The sequence below is a fragment of the Narcine bancroftii genome, chromosome 9 (genome assembly GCF_036971445.1).
Source record: "Narcine bancroftii isolate sNarBan1 chromosome 9, sNarBan1.hap1, whole genome shotgun sequence".
Taxonomy (NCBI): Eukaryota; Metazoa; Chordata; class Chondrichthyes; order Torpediniformes; family Narcinidae; genus Narcine; species Narcine bancroftii.
This window is the reverse complement of record NC_091477.1, coordinates 112,233,603-112,250,453: the sequence shown is the minus strand read 5'-3', so window position 1 is coordinate 112,250,453 and position 16,851 is coordinate 112,233,603. Positions and strand designations below refer to the sequence as shown.

At 42.6% G+C, this 16,851-nt stretch overlaps 1 protein-coding gene across 5 annotated transcripts in view; it reads left to right on the top strand.

Moving 5' to 3' along the window:
* The window catches only part of LOC138742653 (transcription factor Dp-2-like), a 183,411-nt gene that overhangs the window by 73,859 nt on the left and 92,701 nt on the right, over positions 1 to 16,851 (top strand). Inside the window, exon 1 of one of the 5 annotated variants that reach the window (XM_069897351.1) lies at positions 11,523 to 11,647. The exons of the other annotated variants lie outside the window; for them this stretch is intronic. Coding sequence (XP_069753452.1) covers positions 11,584 to 11,647 — 64 coding nt within the window. The 5' untranslated portion in view covers positions 11,523 to 11,583. Of the gene's footprint in view, positions 1 to 11,522; positions 11,648 to 16,851 lie in introns of those variants that run through there. 5 annotated transcript variants of the gene reach the window in all.

Genomic DNA, 16,851 nt, shown 5'->3' with positions numbered 1-16,851 from the left:
AGACTACACGAGGAAGAACCATGCACTGAACTTTTACAGCATCCCTTCACTTCAGTGACATTAGATGAGTTCGATTAGATTGATGGTTCACAAGTATAAAGGTAAAGGCTCCATTATTGACACATAATACTACATTTAGAATGTAACATACATGAACTTCTTTAACTTTTGTCTACTGTAAGGCAGACAGAGAGAGAATCACCAGTTCCTAGGCAGTCTCCCCTCCAAGAACTGACCAGTCCTGTGCCTACTTAGCTTCTGAACTCAGACAATCCCAGGCATATGCAGGCTAACATTTATTAGATGGTGAATTTACTAGAGGAAGAGGAAAATGCTGACAATTCCAAATTTATCAAGGATGAATTTCTATGTTGTCTAAAAAGCCTGCTCATTTGAAAATGTTTCAGCCCCTCTGTCCAGCCTTTTGATTCTGCATCGATGACATGGATTGATAACAATCCAGGAATCAGAATCTTTTTCCTGGGGGGTGGGAGAGATGGGGCCTTACAGGTTTGTGTGCAGCTGCATCAGGATTTATTGCATATTCCAGTTCAGAACTTTTACAATGTGAACCCAGTGTAGAGCCCATCGAAAGAACCAAAGACATGTTGATCCAAACCAAGGCTTTTATTAACTAAAAGAGTGGAGCATATCACAAGTAGGCTGACCAGTCCAGAATGACCTGGTCTGGCTAGGAGCAATCCTTTAAGACCTGCCAGTAGGTGGCAAGGCTTTTATTAACTAAAAGACTGGAGCATATCACAAGTAGGCCGACCAGTCCAGAATGACCTGGTCTGTCTAGGAGCAATCCTTTAAGACCTGCCAGTAGGTGGCAAGGCTTTTATTAACTAAAAGACTGAAGCATATCACAAGTAGGCTGACCAGTCCAGAATGACCTGGTCTGGCTAGGAGCAATCCTTTAAGACCTGCCAGTAGGTGGCAAGGCTTTTATTAACTAAAAGACTGGAGCATATCACAAGTAGGCCGACCAGTCCAGAATGACCTGGTCTGGTTAGGAGCGATCCTTTAAGACCTGCCAGTAGGTGGCAAGGCTTTTATTAACTAAAAGACTGGAGCATATCACAAGTAGGCCGACCAGTCCAGAATGACCTGGTCTGGCTAGGAGCAATCCTTTAAGACCTGCCAGTAGGTGGCAAGGCTTTTATTAACTAAAAGACTGGAGCATATCACAAGTAGGCCGACCAGTCCAGAATGACCTGGTCTGGCTAGGAGCAATCCTTTAAGACCTGCCAGTAGGTGGCAAGGCTTTTATTAACTAAAAGACTGAAGCATATCACAAGTAGGCCGACCAGTCCAGAATGACCTGGTCTGTCTAGGAGCAATCCTTTAAGACCTGCCAGTAGGTGGCAAGGCTTTTATTAACTAAAAGACTGGAGCATATCACAAGTAGGCCGACCAGTCCAGAATGACCTGGTCTGGCTAGGAGCGATCCTTTAAGACCTGCCAGTAGGTGGCAAGGCTTTTATTAACTAAAAGACTGGAGCATATCACAAGTAGGCCGACCAGTCCAGAATGACCTGGTCTGGCTAGGAGCAATCCTTTAAGACCTGCCAGTAGGTGGCAAGGCTTTTATTAACTAAAAGACTGGAGCATATCACAAATAGGTCGACCAGTCCAGAATGGCCTGGTCTGGCTAGGAGCAATCCTTTAAGACCTGCCAGTAGGTGGCAAGGCTTTTATTAACTAAAAGACTGAAGCATATCACAAGTAGGCCGACCAGTCCAGAATGACCTGGTCTGGCTAGGAGCAATCCTTTAAGACCTGCCAGTAGGTGGCAAGGCTTTTATTAACTAAAAGACTGGAGCATATCACAAGTAGGCCGACCAGTCCAGAATGACCTGGTCTGGCTAGGAGCGATCCTTTAAGACCTGCCAGTAGGTGGCAAGGCTTTTATTAACTAAAAGACTGGAGCATATCACAAGTAGGCCGACCAGTCCAGAATGACCTGGTCTGGCTAGGAGCAATCCTTTAAGACCTGCCAGTAGGTGGCAAGGCTTTTATTAACTAAAAGACTGGAGCATATCACAAATAGGTCGACCAGTCCAGAATGGCCTGGTCTGGCTAGGAGCAATCCTTTAAGACCTGCCAGTAGGTGGCAAGGCTTTTATTAACTAAAAGACTGAAGCATATCACAAGTAGGCCGACCAGTCCAGAATGACCTGGTCTGGCTAGGAGCAATCCTTTAAGACCTGCCAGTAGGTGGCAAGGCTTTTATTAACTAAAAGACTGGAGCATATCACAAGTAGGCCGACCAGTCCAGAATGACCTGGTCTGGCTAGGAGCGATCCTTTAAGACCTGCCAGTAGGTGGCAAGGCTTTTATTAACTAAAAGACTGGAGCATATCACAAGTAGGCCGACCAGTCCAGAATGACCTGGTCTGGCTAGGAGCAATCCTTTAAGACCTGCCAGTAGGTGGCAAGGCTTTTATTAACTAAAAGACTGGAGCATATCACAAATAGGTCGACCAGTCCAGAATGGCCTGGTCTGGCTAGGAGCAATCCTTTAAGACCTGCCAGTAGGTGGCAAGGCTTTTATTAACTAAAAGACTGAAGCATATCACAAGTAGGCCGACCAGTCCAGAATGACCTGGTCTGGCTAGGAGCAATCCTTTAAGACCTGCCAGTAGGTGGCAAGGCTTTTATTAACTAAAAGACTGGAGCATATCACAAGTAGGCCGACCAGTCCAGAATGACCTGGTCTGGCTAGGAGCAATCCTTTAAGACCTGCCAGTAGGTGTGGCTACACTCTCAGCCAATCACAGTCATCCTACACTACCATCTGTACATAGAATCTGTACTATCACACCCACTGCCATGGAAAGCAACTTATGCTCAATTAATCACAGACACTACCTCATTTTCTCTTCCCTTGCAGGAACTTATTTATTTTTAATGTAATTTATTGCAATATTTGCACTGCAATGCTACCGCAAAACAACAAATTTTGTGACATGTTGAAGGCAATAAAGTCTGATTCTCAAGTGTATAAAAAAGCAAGAGGCCATGGGTGTAAGGTAAGAGGTAGGTGTTTAAAAGAGGATTTGAGGGGTAGGTTTTTATTTACAGAAACCAAAATACAAAGCACTGATTTGGGATCAGAGGTCCAAGATGGCGGCACAGTAGCAGCCCATAGCGGCCTTTGCAGACTTGGTACTACTGTAACTTTTTAAGTAAGGCACTGTGCATAACTTTTAATTGGAAAGAGATGGATTGTAGAGTACCAAGAGACATTGCTGCAATATGGAAATCGCCAAGAAACAACAAACCTTCGAGAAGAAGCTGCAAAGTTGTGTGGCCTCGACTACTGTGAAGACCAATCCTTTGGTGTAGGGACTGAGCCTCTGTAGTGGGGATGTGGCCTTCAGTTTTCAGCATCACAGTAAGGACCGAGCCTCTGCTATGGGCACAAGGCCTCCAATCCTCAGTACTGCTTTGTGGTGGTCCACCACCGGCCTACTGCAGGGGGCAACCTCTGTACCTGCAGGAATGTACCACCACCGGCCTACTGCAGGGGGCAACCTCTGTACCTGCAGGAGTGCACCACCACCGGCCTACCACAGGGGGCAACCTCTGTACCTGCAGGAGTGTACCACCACTGGCCTACTGCAGGGGGCAACCTCTGTACCTGCAGGAGTGCACCACTGGCCTACTGCAGGGGGCAACCTCTGTACCTGCAGGAATGTACCACCACTGGCCTACTGCAGGGGGCAACCTCTGTACCTGCAGGAGTGCACCACTGGCCTACTGCAGGGGGCAACCTCTGTACCTGCAGGAGTGTACCACCGGCCTACCGCAGGGGGCAACCTCTGTACCTGCAGGAGTGCACCACTGGCCTACTGCAGGGGGCAAGCTCTGTACTTGCAGAAGTGTAAGGGGACAGGACAACACCTAGCCGGCTGCCAATCAGTCGGCCTGAATGGATCAAGCTCCACCCGGTCGGGTGTTAATCACCCTCCGGGATATAAGCCTGTGCCGGCCTCCCGGGTCCTCACACTGAGTTGCTGCAGCCACAGCCAGCCTGGCTCTGTGGAAGATTTTGTGGATTAAAGCCTGTTGTTCAGTCTTTACCTTGTGTGTGTCTGATTCTGTCTAACAGCACACCACGTGCTTGTTGCTGGTAGCCGAGATGGGGACGTCGTGCTGCATTCTGCGGAAGGTGTGTTGTGATGTCCGAAGCAGTGGTGTTGTGTGCCTGGTTCAGGGCTCCTGGAGGTTGTGGTGTCTTGGAACGCAGAGCCCTTTGGTGGATGGTGTTGAGGCTCCTATGGATTGTGAACTGTGTGACAGTTTCTGCATTTAGCTATCAGACTTTTAAAATCTAGAGTCTAGTAGAATTCCTGCAAGTTTGGTCCATGATGGCGGAGCGGCAGCTTCGGTCCTGGTGGTGGTATTTTTACTCAACCTAACAGACTTTTAAGATCCAGAGTCTATTATATTGTAGATTGTTTCTACTGTGCCTATGGTCTAGATTTTCTTTTGTCAATTATCGTTGCACTATTTTTTAATTCACTCTATGTAGCTTTGTCTTGCATAGAAATAGTGTTATCTTGTATTGTCTAATGCTGTTTTGTGTAGTCTCGTGTGGCTTAAAGGTAACACCATGGTTTTTGAAAAAACGTCTAGTTTTTTAACTGCAATTTTAAAATGACAAATAAAGGCAAATTTGAACTTGAGGGAAAGCTTGTGTTTTTTACACAGTGGTTAATATTTGAGGAGGTAATGGAGTCAGATATAATTATGTTTAAGCTACATTTAGTCAGGCTCTTAATTAGGCAAGGCAGAGAAGACTATGGATCTAGAGTTGGCAAATGGGGTTAATGAGATGAGCAAAAAGGTCACCATGGAAGTGGTGGGCCAAAGAGCCTGTTTCAATGCTCCATGAACTCTATTTGTCTAATATATGCAGAACACGAGGGCCAGCCTCTTTCTTGTAATATTAGTTGATTGCAACTTCACTTGACCACAGTGCACATCAGAGCTTTGGTATGTCACCAAAGGCTTGCAAATTTTTACAGGTGTACTGTGGAGAGCATTCTGTTTGCATCACTGTCTGGTACAGTGCACAGGACAAGAGAAAAGAGAACTTTGAATTCGCCCTGTGCTATCATGGGAACCATCTTCACTCCCTCTAGGACGGGGGTGTCAAACTCAAATTCACGGAGGGCCAAAATTAAAAACTTGGACTAAGTCGTGGGCCAAACTAAATATTTATTGAAAATTTTCAACAACATCTGCATGTTTTCTCTTCTTTCAACATATCTAATGTTAAACTTTTTTTAATTAAAATAAAAGTTTAATAATAGTTTTGGTTAAACTCTTTCCAGAAGAAACATTAACAAATGAGAAATAAAATATTCAATAAATAATATTTCTCCATAGCCTTTAAGCTCCTTTTCAATGTATTTTTTTTCACAAGCCAACAAGTCAAAAAAATAACAACTTGCTTCAATGAAAATCCAATCTTTCAACTATGAACAGTCCAAAGTTGACCAAAGAAAATATTAATCCAAGCTTAGCTTGCTCCACTGTGATTTACTCTGATGCACCTGGGTCTAAACCAGATACTTGGCATCTCTTTTTGATGCAAGTTCATCAATCTCTGGGGTCAGAGTTTGCCTCCCACCTGTCTTGAAAGGTCCTGTTTTCTGTCTTTCGTTTGGCCATTTTTCGTAAAGGGTTTATTACATGTGAGTTAGGCGACAGGTTACAGATGCTAAGGAAAGTAAAGAGAGGAGGTGGGGGCGATTAGCGGGTTGACAGGCCGGTGCCAATGCATTTGCAAAGCATTCTGGGATTTGTAGTATTAGCTGTGCATGTGCTATACTGGCGTGGCGGCCAGTGGGCCAGCTCTAATACATATCTGATATGATCTTGCGGGCCAAATATAATTATATCACAGGCCAAATTTGGCCCGCGGGCCTGAGTTTGACATGTGTGCTCTAGGACATCTAGATATAGACATGACATACATATAGCACGATAACAGGTCATTTGCTGCCCATGAGTTCGTGCCGCCCAATATACATCCCATTAACCTACACCACCCCGGTACGTTTTTAGATTGGTGGGAGGAAACCGGAGTCCGTGGGGAAAACCCACGCAGACGCGGGGAGAACATACAAACTCCTTACAGACAGCACGGGACTCGAACCCCAGTCCGGACACAATCTCTGGGACTGTAAAGGCAATGTGCTAACTGGTACACCAACTGTGCCGCCCCTATCAACAAAGGTGGTGTCTTAAGAAAGCAGCCTCTATCCTCAAGGACTCTCACCACCCAGGCCATGTACTCTTCATTCTGCTATCATCAAGAAGGTAGTTCCGGAGCCTGAAGGCAAACACCCAGTAGCACAAGGACAGCTTTTTCCCCACTTCCATCAGATTTCGGAATGAACAATGAATCACTGTAGCACAAATAAAAACTCTCATGACTGGAAGGAGAACATATGCTTTTATTAGCTTATAACTGAAGGTAGGGTCTTACAGTGGTCTTCAGAAGAGCTCATGTTTTAGGCAGAAAACCAGGGTTATATATTGGATAGATGGGGGCGGAGCCAGCCATCAGTATAACACACCACCAGTGAATCTCGGTTCACTGCATTCACCCCTTCCTGCAGAATGTAGGGTCTGTGGATGAAGACAGAGAACATTGATTCAGGAAAAAAAATTTGAAAAAATATACAAATTTCAGCAGTCTGGGGTCTGGAGACCCTGGTGGAGTGACTAAGCATGGGAGGGCCTTGGGTCACCTGTTTCCCCATGCGAGGGAGGAGTGGCAGATGGGGCTCCGGTTCTACAGTGGAGGGGGGATGCACTTTCCTCCTGAACCGGATTCCCTGAGGCCCTAACTGGGAGTGGTGAGAATGAGCTCCGCAGCTCCTAGGGCCCTTGAGGCAACGAATCCTCTGTTCTGACGGGTGCCAGGTCCCTGATGGAGATGGTATCCTCCCTGCCATCTGGGTACTCCACATAGGCATATGTGGGATTGGCGTGAAGCAGTTCCACCCTTTCTACCTTCTCTTGAAGTTGAATAGGAGCTTGTGAGAAGTAGTGTTGGTTGCTGTACATAGTAGGGACCGGATGGAATGGTGCGCCATAGGAAAAACTTCCTGCCAGTGTGAGTCTGGGAGGCCTCTTGACTTACGGGTCAGTTTGACAGCCTTCCAGACCATGGTGTTTTCCTTTTCAAAATGCCCGTTCCCCTGGGGGTTGTAGCTAGTAGTCCTGCTGGGTGCGATGCTCCTCGCCAGCAGGTACTGACGTAGCTCTTTGCTCATAAAAGATGAGCCCTGGTTGCTATGTATATAGTTGGGGTTCCCAAACAGGGTGAAAATGGAGTCTAGGGCCTTTATGACTGATGATGTGGACGTGTCTGGACATGGAATGGTGAACGTGAAGCGGGACTACTCATCAATGACAGAGAGGAAGAAAGTGTTCCCATTCGTGGAGGGGAGAGGTCCCTTAAAATTGACAGCTGAAGGGCCTGGAAAACTTAATCAGGTGCACCTTTGCGGGGCGGTAGAAGTGTGGCTTACACTCCGTGCAGACCTGGTCATTTCCCCAACATCTTCCATGGAGTAGGGCAGATTGTGTGCCTTGACAAAATGAGCCATGCAGGTAACCCTTGGGTGGTGGAGATCATTACGCAGAGACCACAGTTGACCAGTGTGTGCAGAGGCACAGCTTCTTCTGGATAGGATAACTGGAGGGTCATTAAGGGCTCCTAACCAATAGACAATGTCATAATTGTAGGTGGAGAGCTCGATCCTCCACCTAGCAATTTTGTCATTTTTGATTTTGCCCCTCTTGATGTTATTAAACATAAATGCGACAGAATGCTGGTCAGTGAGGACTGTACATTTTCTACCAGCCTGGCCTCGCTAGGACCTCATTTTTCGACTTCAGATACCAAGCCTTCAAAGCCTCAATGGCAGCGTCATTTGTAGAGCAGTCTCTGATGCCTGTGTACCCTTTCGTTCCTACTCTGGAAATTAGTGTGGACCTCCTGAGTTCATTGGTGTGGAAGACGTCTCTGGTCGCATTCAGGTAGGCCTGAAAGTTGTCTAGCCAGTACGTGAACTCCTCAGCCGTGTTGGAGGACAGAGGGTCTATTAGCAACGTACCTGGCTTGGGCAGTGCTTCCTTAGGGAATAAGCTAATAAAAATGGAGCTCAAATAAAGGCTCTCACGACTGGAAGGAGAACCTAAGCTTTTATTAGCCTAATTAAGGATAGGGTCTTCAGAAGGGCTCAGGATTTAGGGAGGAAACCAAAGTTATATATGGGTAGATGGGGGCGGAGCCAACCATCAGTATAACCACCACCTGTGAATCTCAGTTCACTGCACTCACTTTATCTAATTTTCTTGCGCTATATAATTTATATCAATATTTCCACTGTAATGCTTCTGCAAAAAAAAAAAAAAATTTGTGACATGTTCATGACAATAAATTCTGATTCTGATCTTTCTTCTGATGCGAAACACAAAGCTGCACTTGATTTGGGAACTGGAGGGTGGAGACCCTATTTCCCTGATAGTCCCTGATAGTCACCATGGAATGTTCTTTCCAAGAAATCTAAATGGTAGAGTAGGCCACAAAGAAGTATTTAATATGACACAAAGGTGGCCATTCTGCCCATCATGCCTATGCCAGTTTCCAATGGACCAGCCCAAACAGTCCCCCTCTTTGTTGTGCTGTAACTTATTCTTTCCCATATGCTATTAAACACCCCTTTGATTCTTATGTCATTTATCTTCGTCAAGGGGTAATTTAGAGAAGCGAGTTAACCTACCAATATGTCTTTGGCATTGGGGAGGGGGTGGAACCTGATCAACTGGCAGAAATGCATACAGTAGAGGAAAGTTCAAACACACCTAAAAAAACACGACCTCAGCTGCAGCAACCTGGACGTCATCCTTTGAGGTGGCAGCTCTACTGCAATATAACCCTATCAGTCAGTAATGGACACCTTGCTGAAAGGCAACATTAACCACTGTATAATATTGTATTGGTGAGTTCATTTCATTGAGTAATATTAATTTCATGTTTTTTGTATTGGGAATTCAATAATTTTGTTGTGGTTGCCAGGTTTTGGTTGGCCATTGGAATTATTTCTTCTCTTGATTTAATAAATATTACCATTATATACTTAGCACAAAGGTTGAGGTTGATGCTCTATCCAAGTACGTTTTGAAGAACAGGCAAGTCAATCTTGTTGCCCTGGCCAAGACTGATACCTATTTCTTTGAAGCAAAGCTGAACTTGGTCATTGCTGGTAGCTAAGAGATCTTGCTATACCTAAATTGGTTGTATTAATTCCTGGATCACTTCAGATGCATTTTATGGTGGAGCACTTTGAAATATTCTGAAAGGGGTGTGAAAGCCGGTGTAGATTATTTCCTCAAATTTATTTTCAGATTCTTTTATTGATGAACCAGGGACAGTCTTAAGATTCATAGGATTTTTTTTTTGTTTTATTTTAATTATGGTTACAATGTTTCATTAATGATATTTAAAATGAGAACTTGCAGCTTGATTTGATTTTTCATGAGTCTGTGATTGGTTAAACAACAATCTATGTCATTCCCGAACCTTATGCCGAATCCTCTGGTTTTTCAAAGCAGTCATATCTTTCATTAACTTCTTATAGATTTCCTGTATTCATGTAACATTTATATTTCTTCCATTGTGTAATATCTTTTCCATTTTTATGAAAATTTATTTTTACCTATTGGGTTTCATTTCAAGGTTTTCTATTGTAAATGGTTAAGAAAAACAAAATAAGTTTTGACAAAGTAGCTGTAGACTGAGTAGGAAAAAAAAACACTGGTAATTTTTTGTTCATGCAAAAAGCAGGTTTTATGATATTTCATTTTAGGAACAGTGAAGTGTTGCGTTCCTCAACAGTTTTTCTTGGAGAAAGTCTTGAATGCAGGTCTAAGTTACCCGTTTCCAGCTTAAACACAAATACAGAGTAAATTAAAGTCCAAGTTACCCGTTTCCAGCTTAAACACAAATACAGAGTAAATTAAAGTCCAAGTTACCCGTTTCCAGCTTAAACACAAATACAGAGTAAATTAAAGTCCAAGTTACCCGTTTCCAGCTTAAACACAAATACAGAGCAAATTAAAGTCCAAGTTACCTGTTTCCAGCTTAAACACAAATACAGAGTAAATTAAAGTCTAAGTTACCTGTTTCCAGCTTAAACGCAAATACAGAGTAAATTAAAGTCCAAGTTACCTGTTTCCAGCTTAAACACAAATACAGAGTAAATTAAAGTCCAAGTTACCTGTTTGCAGCTTAAACACAAATACAGAGTAAATTAAAGTCCAAGTTACCTGTTTCCAGCTTAAACACAAATACAGAGTAAATTAAAGTCCAAGTTACCTGTTTGCAGCTTAAACACAAATACAGAGTAAATTAAAGTCCAAGTTACCTGTTTCCAGCTTAAACACAAATACAGAGTAAATTAAAGTCCAAGTTACCTGTTTCCAGCTTAAACACAAATACAGAGTAAATTAAAGTCCAAGTTACCTGTTTCCAGCTTAAACACAAATACAGAGTAAATTAAAGTCCAAGTTACCTGTTTGCAGCTTAAACACAAATACAGAGTAAATTAAAGTGTAAGTTACCTGTTTGCAGCTTAAACACAAATACAGAGTAAATTAAAGTCCAAGTTACCTGTTTGCAGCTTAAACACAAATACAGAGTAAATTAAAGTCCAAGTTACCTGTTTGCAGCTAAAACACAAATACAGAGTAAATTAAAGTCCAAGTTACCTGTTTGCAGCTTAAACACAAATACAGAGTAAATTAAAGTGTAAGTTACCTGTTTCCAGCTTAAACACAAATACAGAGTAAATTAAAGTCCAAGTTACCTGTTTGCAGCTTAAACACAAATACAGAGTAAATTAAAGTGTAAGTTACCTGTTTCCAGCTTAAACACAAATACAGAGTAAATTAAAGTCCAAGTTACCTGTTTGCAGCTTAAACACAAATACAGAGTAAATTAAAGTCCAAGTTACCTGTTTCCAGCTTAAACACAAATACAGAGTAAATTAAAGTCCAAGTTACCTGTTTGCAGCTTAAACACAAATACAGAGTAAATTAAAGTCCAAGTTACCTGTTTCCATCTTAAACACAAATACAGAGTAAATTAAAGTCCAAGTTACCTGTTTGCAGCTTAAACACAAATACAGAGTAAATTAAAGTGTAAGTTACCTGTTTCCAGCTTAAACACAAATACAGAGTAAATTAAAGTGTAAGTTACCTGTTTCCAGCTTAAACACAAATACAGAGTTGCCCTGCACTGCTGAGTATCCTATGCTATGTAGACAGACCTAAATAGTTGATGTAAGAATCACAGATTTGCCTCTTTCTATTTCCTTCTTGATTGTTGACCTTTCCCAGAGAGCACTGCAGATTCATTGAGCAACGCAGTTTTTAACACATTAGTCTATTTTTGATAATGCCCACAGATCTATAGGAAGTGTTTCAGCCTGTGCGATTGGGACAGCTTGTGGTTGATTGCTAGAGTCTGGTACAGGCTTAAGTTTCCATTGAATGTTAACAAAGACTGTGGAGGGTTCTGTTGGTACTGCAGTGGGAGCATGCTTTCTGAGAACAGGTAAAAAAAGAGAGACCTTCTGTAATCTACAGCTGCGGCAGCCTTCTTCATGTAATCACTGCATCTCTTTTGTTGGACGCCGCGATCCTGGAGTTAAAAATAGCACATTGTCCCAATTGCAAAGCATAAAGGAAGTTTCAGTAAAGCAAAGTGCATAGTGGGGGGAGGGGGGAGGGGCAAAGTTAAAGGTTGGTCCTCAGAAAAAAAATTACAAGTGAAAATTACTTTCATCAGCTGAATAGAGTACTTTTGTGTCTTCCTAATTATTTGTTTGTTTCTGCACTTAAATGTTCTTTTTAATTGATTTTTGGAAGCCCATGTGTGCATGGCATGAAACTGGTGTGGGTAACAAAGATGCAATGTGTAAAATACACAAGTTTCTGTTTCTATATGTTGTACATCCTTTAACGAAAATATATTAAATGCTTTAAATGTGGTAGTATTCATTGTCCCCAGAATTTTGTAACTTAAGAGATGCTAATGCCACGAAATGGGAGTTGGTGGTCAGCTGTATTCTAATGAAGTTGGGTCATTGTTTGTTCTAAAAGACTGGGGCATTCCAGTACTTACAAATCTGCTGGAGGAACTCAGCGGGTCAAACAGCATCAGAGAGGGGGGGGGGAAAAAAAGAATGGTTGATATTTCTGTCTGGAGTTCTCTGTTAAGACCTCCTGCACATTGTGTTTAACTTGATGGGTCAGATTCTGCAATCTCCTGTGTGATTTCCAGTGCTTTTTTTTGGTTTAGTTTCAGACTATGCATGCATGTTATGTATCTTTTTCTAACTACCACCTGGCCATTAGTTCCGCAAATAAAATATTTGTTGGTTCTCCTCTCTCTTCCACCTGATCTTTTTTGTACTGGGTAAATCTGTGCCCAATGTAGTGTCAATAATTTGATCGTGGAGGAAGCAGTTGCTTAGAGTTGGTCTGCTTACCAGTGAATCTCAACTTTTTTTTCCCCCCCACTCACATACCACTTTAAGTAATCCCTTATGAACCACAGAACACCTGTGGCATCCAATGGTTAGTAAGGGATTAAGGTGATAAATGAGTGGGGAAAAAAAGATTGAGAACCACTGGCTTAGATGATCTAGGTATGATCATTTAGTACAGCAAAAAAGTTAATCCTCCCAAATTGGAGATATTCATACGTATATTACGTAGCTTTACTATAATTTTTAAATTCTTTACTTTTGCTGTTAAACAGGAAAGTCTGCAGATGCTGTGATTGTAGTGCAATATACATAGAAGTGCTTCGACACAAAATGTTGGTTATATACCTTTGCTTCTTTTGGATATTTCATGTTTCTGAATGGTTAATATTCTGTTTGCACTCTCTCCAACCAGGTGGCATTAACATCGACTTCCTCTAGTTTCTGTTGGGCCCTTCCCTTGCCTCTGTCTCTTTCCCTATCCCTCTGTCTACATTCCACCTTTCTCCCCATTCAGAGAGCTACCCCTTTCACTTCTCAGCTTTTTTTTCCCCCTCTTCTACCTTCCCACCTATGTACACCTCTGACCTGTTGGCCTGTGCTCCTCCCCCTGCCTTTTTTATTCAGGCGGCTGCCTGCTTTCTGCTCATACCTTGACAAAGGGCTCAGGCCTAAATCGCTGGTTATGCCTTTACTTTGTATGGGTGCTGTGTGACCTGCTGAGTTTCTCCAGCATGTTTGTTTTGTATGCTTTAAAACTGCTATATTAGATGTTCAAAATTTAAAAAAAAAATGAGTCCTGTCTTCTGTTGACTTTTTTAAAGTCTTTCATATTTTTCATATTTTCTCATTTTCTTCTTTCCCTCTCCAATACCAAACTTGTATCAAAGCAGAATTCTTTCTCTAAAATTTCTGTTCCTGTAAGTCAGAACTTCAAACAGGAACATTTTAAAAAAATGGGAGAAGAACTGCAGACTTGGGCAAAGCCCTGATTCATTGCCTAAGCGCCTACTTGTCTGTGGTTCAAATGATCTTCTAATAGCTGTGATTGTTGGTTGTTAAGAGTCCAGTCCAGTTTTGGATGTTTTGATTTATTTGCTAATTTACTTCAAATTGTTTTCTGTATTGAACCTAGTAATGTTGTTTACCAAAAATCTGCCGCCCCCCCACCCCCCCATCTGTGGCCTATAAAAGGCCAAACGTCTCTTGTTCTTGCTTCTGCTTGCTGCATACTGACCCCTGCTGGAAAGTGTGAATGTTGGTTAAGAACAAGCCCTGTTACCATCTTTCCAGTTGAATAGCCTGACAGAACATATCTCAAGCTGGGACAAAAAGAGGGGAATATTTTTAAAAATTACATCGTTTGAAATCATCACTTGGAAATAAGGTGGTCCCCTACTTATGACCTATGCAATTTATGACCATCCATTTTTAAAAATCTATAAATTTTAAAAAAGAAAATGTAAATATAAAAATTACACATCAAGTCTTGGGATCCAGGGGCTGTTTACTTTGGCAGTGGCCACAGGCTGGGAGGGCGCTGAGACTCCGATGCCGCTGAATGTGTTCTATTTTCAGGACACTAAGGCTGTGGAGGACCTGGTGGAGGTGGAGGAGATGAGGTGGACAAAGGGTCTTTCCAGTGCCGAGTAGACTGGGCCGTGGACAAAGTGCTGCGGCTCCAGTTTAAGAACATGTCAGCCTGGATTATCATACCTCTGACTTGCATCCATTTCAAGATCCGACCATTCGGTCAGAACAGAACTTGGACTTGTGTTGGGGACTATCTGTAATTACAAACATTGTGTAAGCAGATATTGACACCAATTATCATTCGTCACAAAGTATAATTTGTGTTGTAAATGGAAACATTAAAATATATTTTATTTTTTTTAAATGTGGGTGCAGCAGAAATTTACCAGGACTAAAAATGCAGTGCTGAGGGGGGGGGGGGGGGGGCTCAGCAGGTCAAACAGTGTCCTTTATGTAGCAAAGGTAAAGATACAAAATCGACATTTCAGACTTGAGCCCTTCATCGAAGTAGGAGAAAATGTCAGCAGGCTTTGGAAAATGAGTCTTGTGAGGCAAGGTTAGCAAAGCTAGAGCTGTTCTCTTTGGAGTGAAGAAGGATGAGAGGAGATTTAATAGAGGTCTACAAGATTCTGAGAGGCATTGATAAGATGGACAGACAATGCCTATTTTCCCAGGGCAGGTGTTGCAAATACCAGAAGACTTCTGTACAAAGTGAAGGGAGGAAAGTTTATGGGGAGACATTAGAGCAGAGGTTCTCAACCTTTTTCTTTCCACTCACATACCACTCACATGCCATAGGTGCTCTGTGATTAGTAAGGGATTGCTTAAGGTGAGATGTGAGTGGAAAGAAAAAGGTTGAGAACCACTGCATTAGGGGTGAGTTTTATTTTACACAGAGTTGTAGGTGCCTGGAATGCATTGCCAGAGGTAGTGGTGGAGGCTGGAACAATAGGTGTTCATCGACAGGCACATGATAAATAGAGGGTTACGAGATAGGAAGGGTTTATTTTTTTGGTAGGTATATATGAGCTGGTACAAGATTGTGGGCTGAAGGCGCCTGTACTGTGCTGTAGTGTCCTATGTTATCTGTGTCCCATTTGCTCTTCTCTCCAGAAAATGTTTTTGACCATTTTAAAGACCTTTTTTCCTCTACATAGGAAATTGTTATTTCAAGATAAATTACACTTTATTTTTTTCCCCACTGTTGTTTTATCTTGTTTTATTATTCTAAATGTTTTGCTGGAAGTAATAAATAAAGTAGACACTTGTGAAATTATATCATGGACACTTGTTTTTGAGTGTTTTATGTTGGTGCAGTCCATTCAGTTATTTGATCTTATGAAAGTTTATGATCTTAAGAAATAGGCCTCAATGGAAAGCTCTTCATGCGTCAATTTTCTATGTAGTAGAGTTTTTAATGCTAACAGAATTTTACAACATAGTAAATAGTGGAAAAAAAACAGCAGATGGAAGTAAATGATCCTCTGCTAATATCTCCTCATGTGCTAAGGTATCTCCTAAGGTACAAGGACTGCCTAAAGAAAGCTCTTGGTGCCTGCCACATTGACCACCGCCAGTGTGCTGATCTCGCCTCAAACCACGCATCTTGACGCCTCACAGTTTGGCGGGCAGCAACCTCCTTTGAAGAAGACCGCAGAGCCCACCTCACATGACAAAAGGCAAAGGAGGAAAAACCCAACACCCAACCCCAACCCACCAATTTTCCCCTGCAACCGCTGCGACTGTGTCTGCCTGTCCCGCATCGGACTTGTCAGTCACAAACGAGCCTGCAGCTGACGTGGACTTTACCCCTCCGTAAATCTTTGTCCGCGAAGCCAAGCCAAAGAGAGAAGAAGCATATGTCATATCTTTGTCATGTACTGTAGTTAATTTCTGCTGCTTCTCTCTGTAAAGAATCAGTTTGGTTGGGATGCTCTCAGGAAAGTTGAGGTTCGTCCCCATTGTGGACTTGCCAGGCATCTTGTGCAATACTTTCAATGTCATGTTGCAATTTAACAAAATCTGACTTTTACCTATCTGCTCAAGTGGGTGAAGTTGTCTCCATCGGATGCTTGTCTCAACACTGATTAATGAAGTGGCAGGTTTTCATAATTGCATAATTAATTGTCAGATATCTTGAAATTGTAGCATTTGTTTGGAACCAGTTTCCAAATGTATTAAAATGATTTGGCCCTTCTGTTAGCTGGCACCATTTTATTTGAACCAAAATCTTTGGGTAAATGCAATCATGTGTGACTGTTCATAATCTGTATGCTTAAATTTCCCATCACTGGGGCTGTTTGCTCGATACTCTTGCTATTGACAGGCTTATTGGGACAGGTGGTGCCTTTCTTGCTTCCTGGGGCATTCCAGAAAAGGCAGCTGCCGTGGATTTCCGACCATCGCCAATTCACGCTCACCACTTGCACTGGCTTTAAAGCTGCAGTCTTCAGTACTTCCAGCACTACACTCGGGAAGTGTTCCTCCTGGGGAGTCGTGCAGCTCAGAGATGGACCCTTCGGCCTGCAAAGACCCATCTATACAAGTTCCATTTTCCTGCACTTGGCCTGTAGTCTTTAGTGCCTTGGTGATTCGAGTCCTTGTCCACATACTGAGATTACCTGTCTCCTTCACCCATTCCTGCATGAAAGGATTCTGCTTTGGAGTACCTCTAAATCTCTTATGCCTTACTGTAAATCTTTGCCCTTTGCCCACCTTGCTTTCTACCTTCACACTT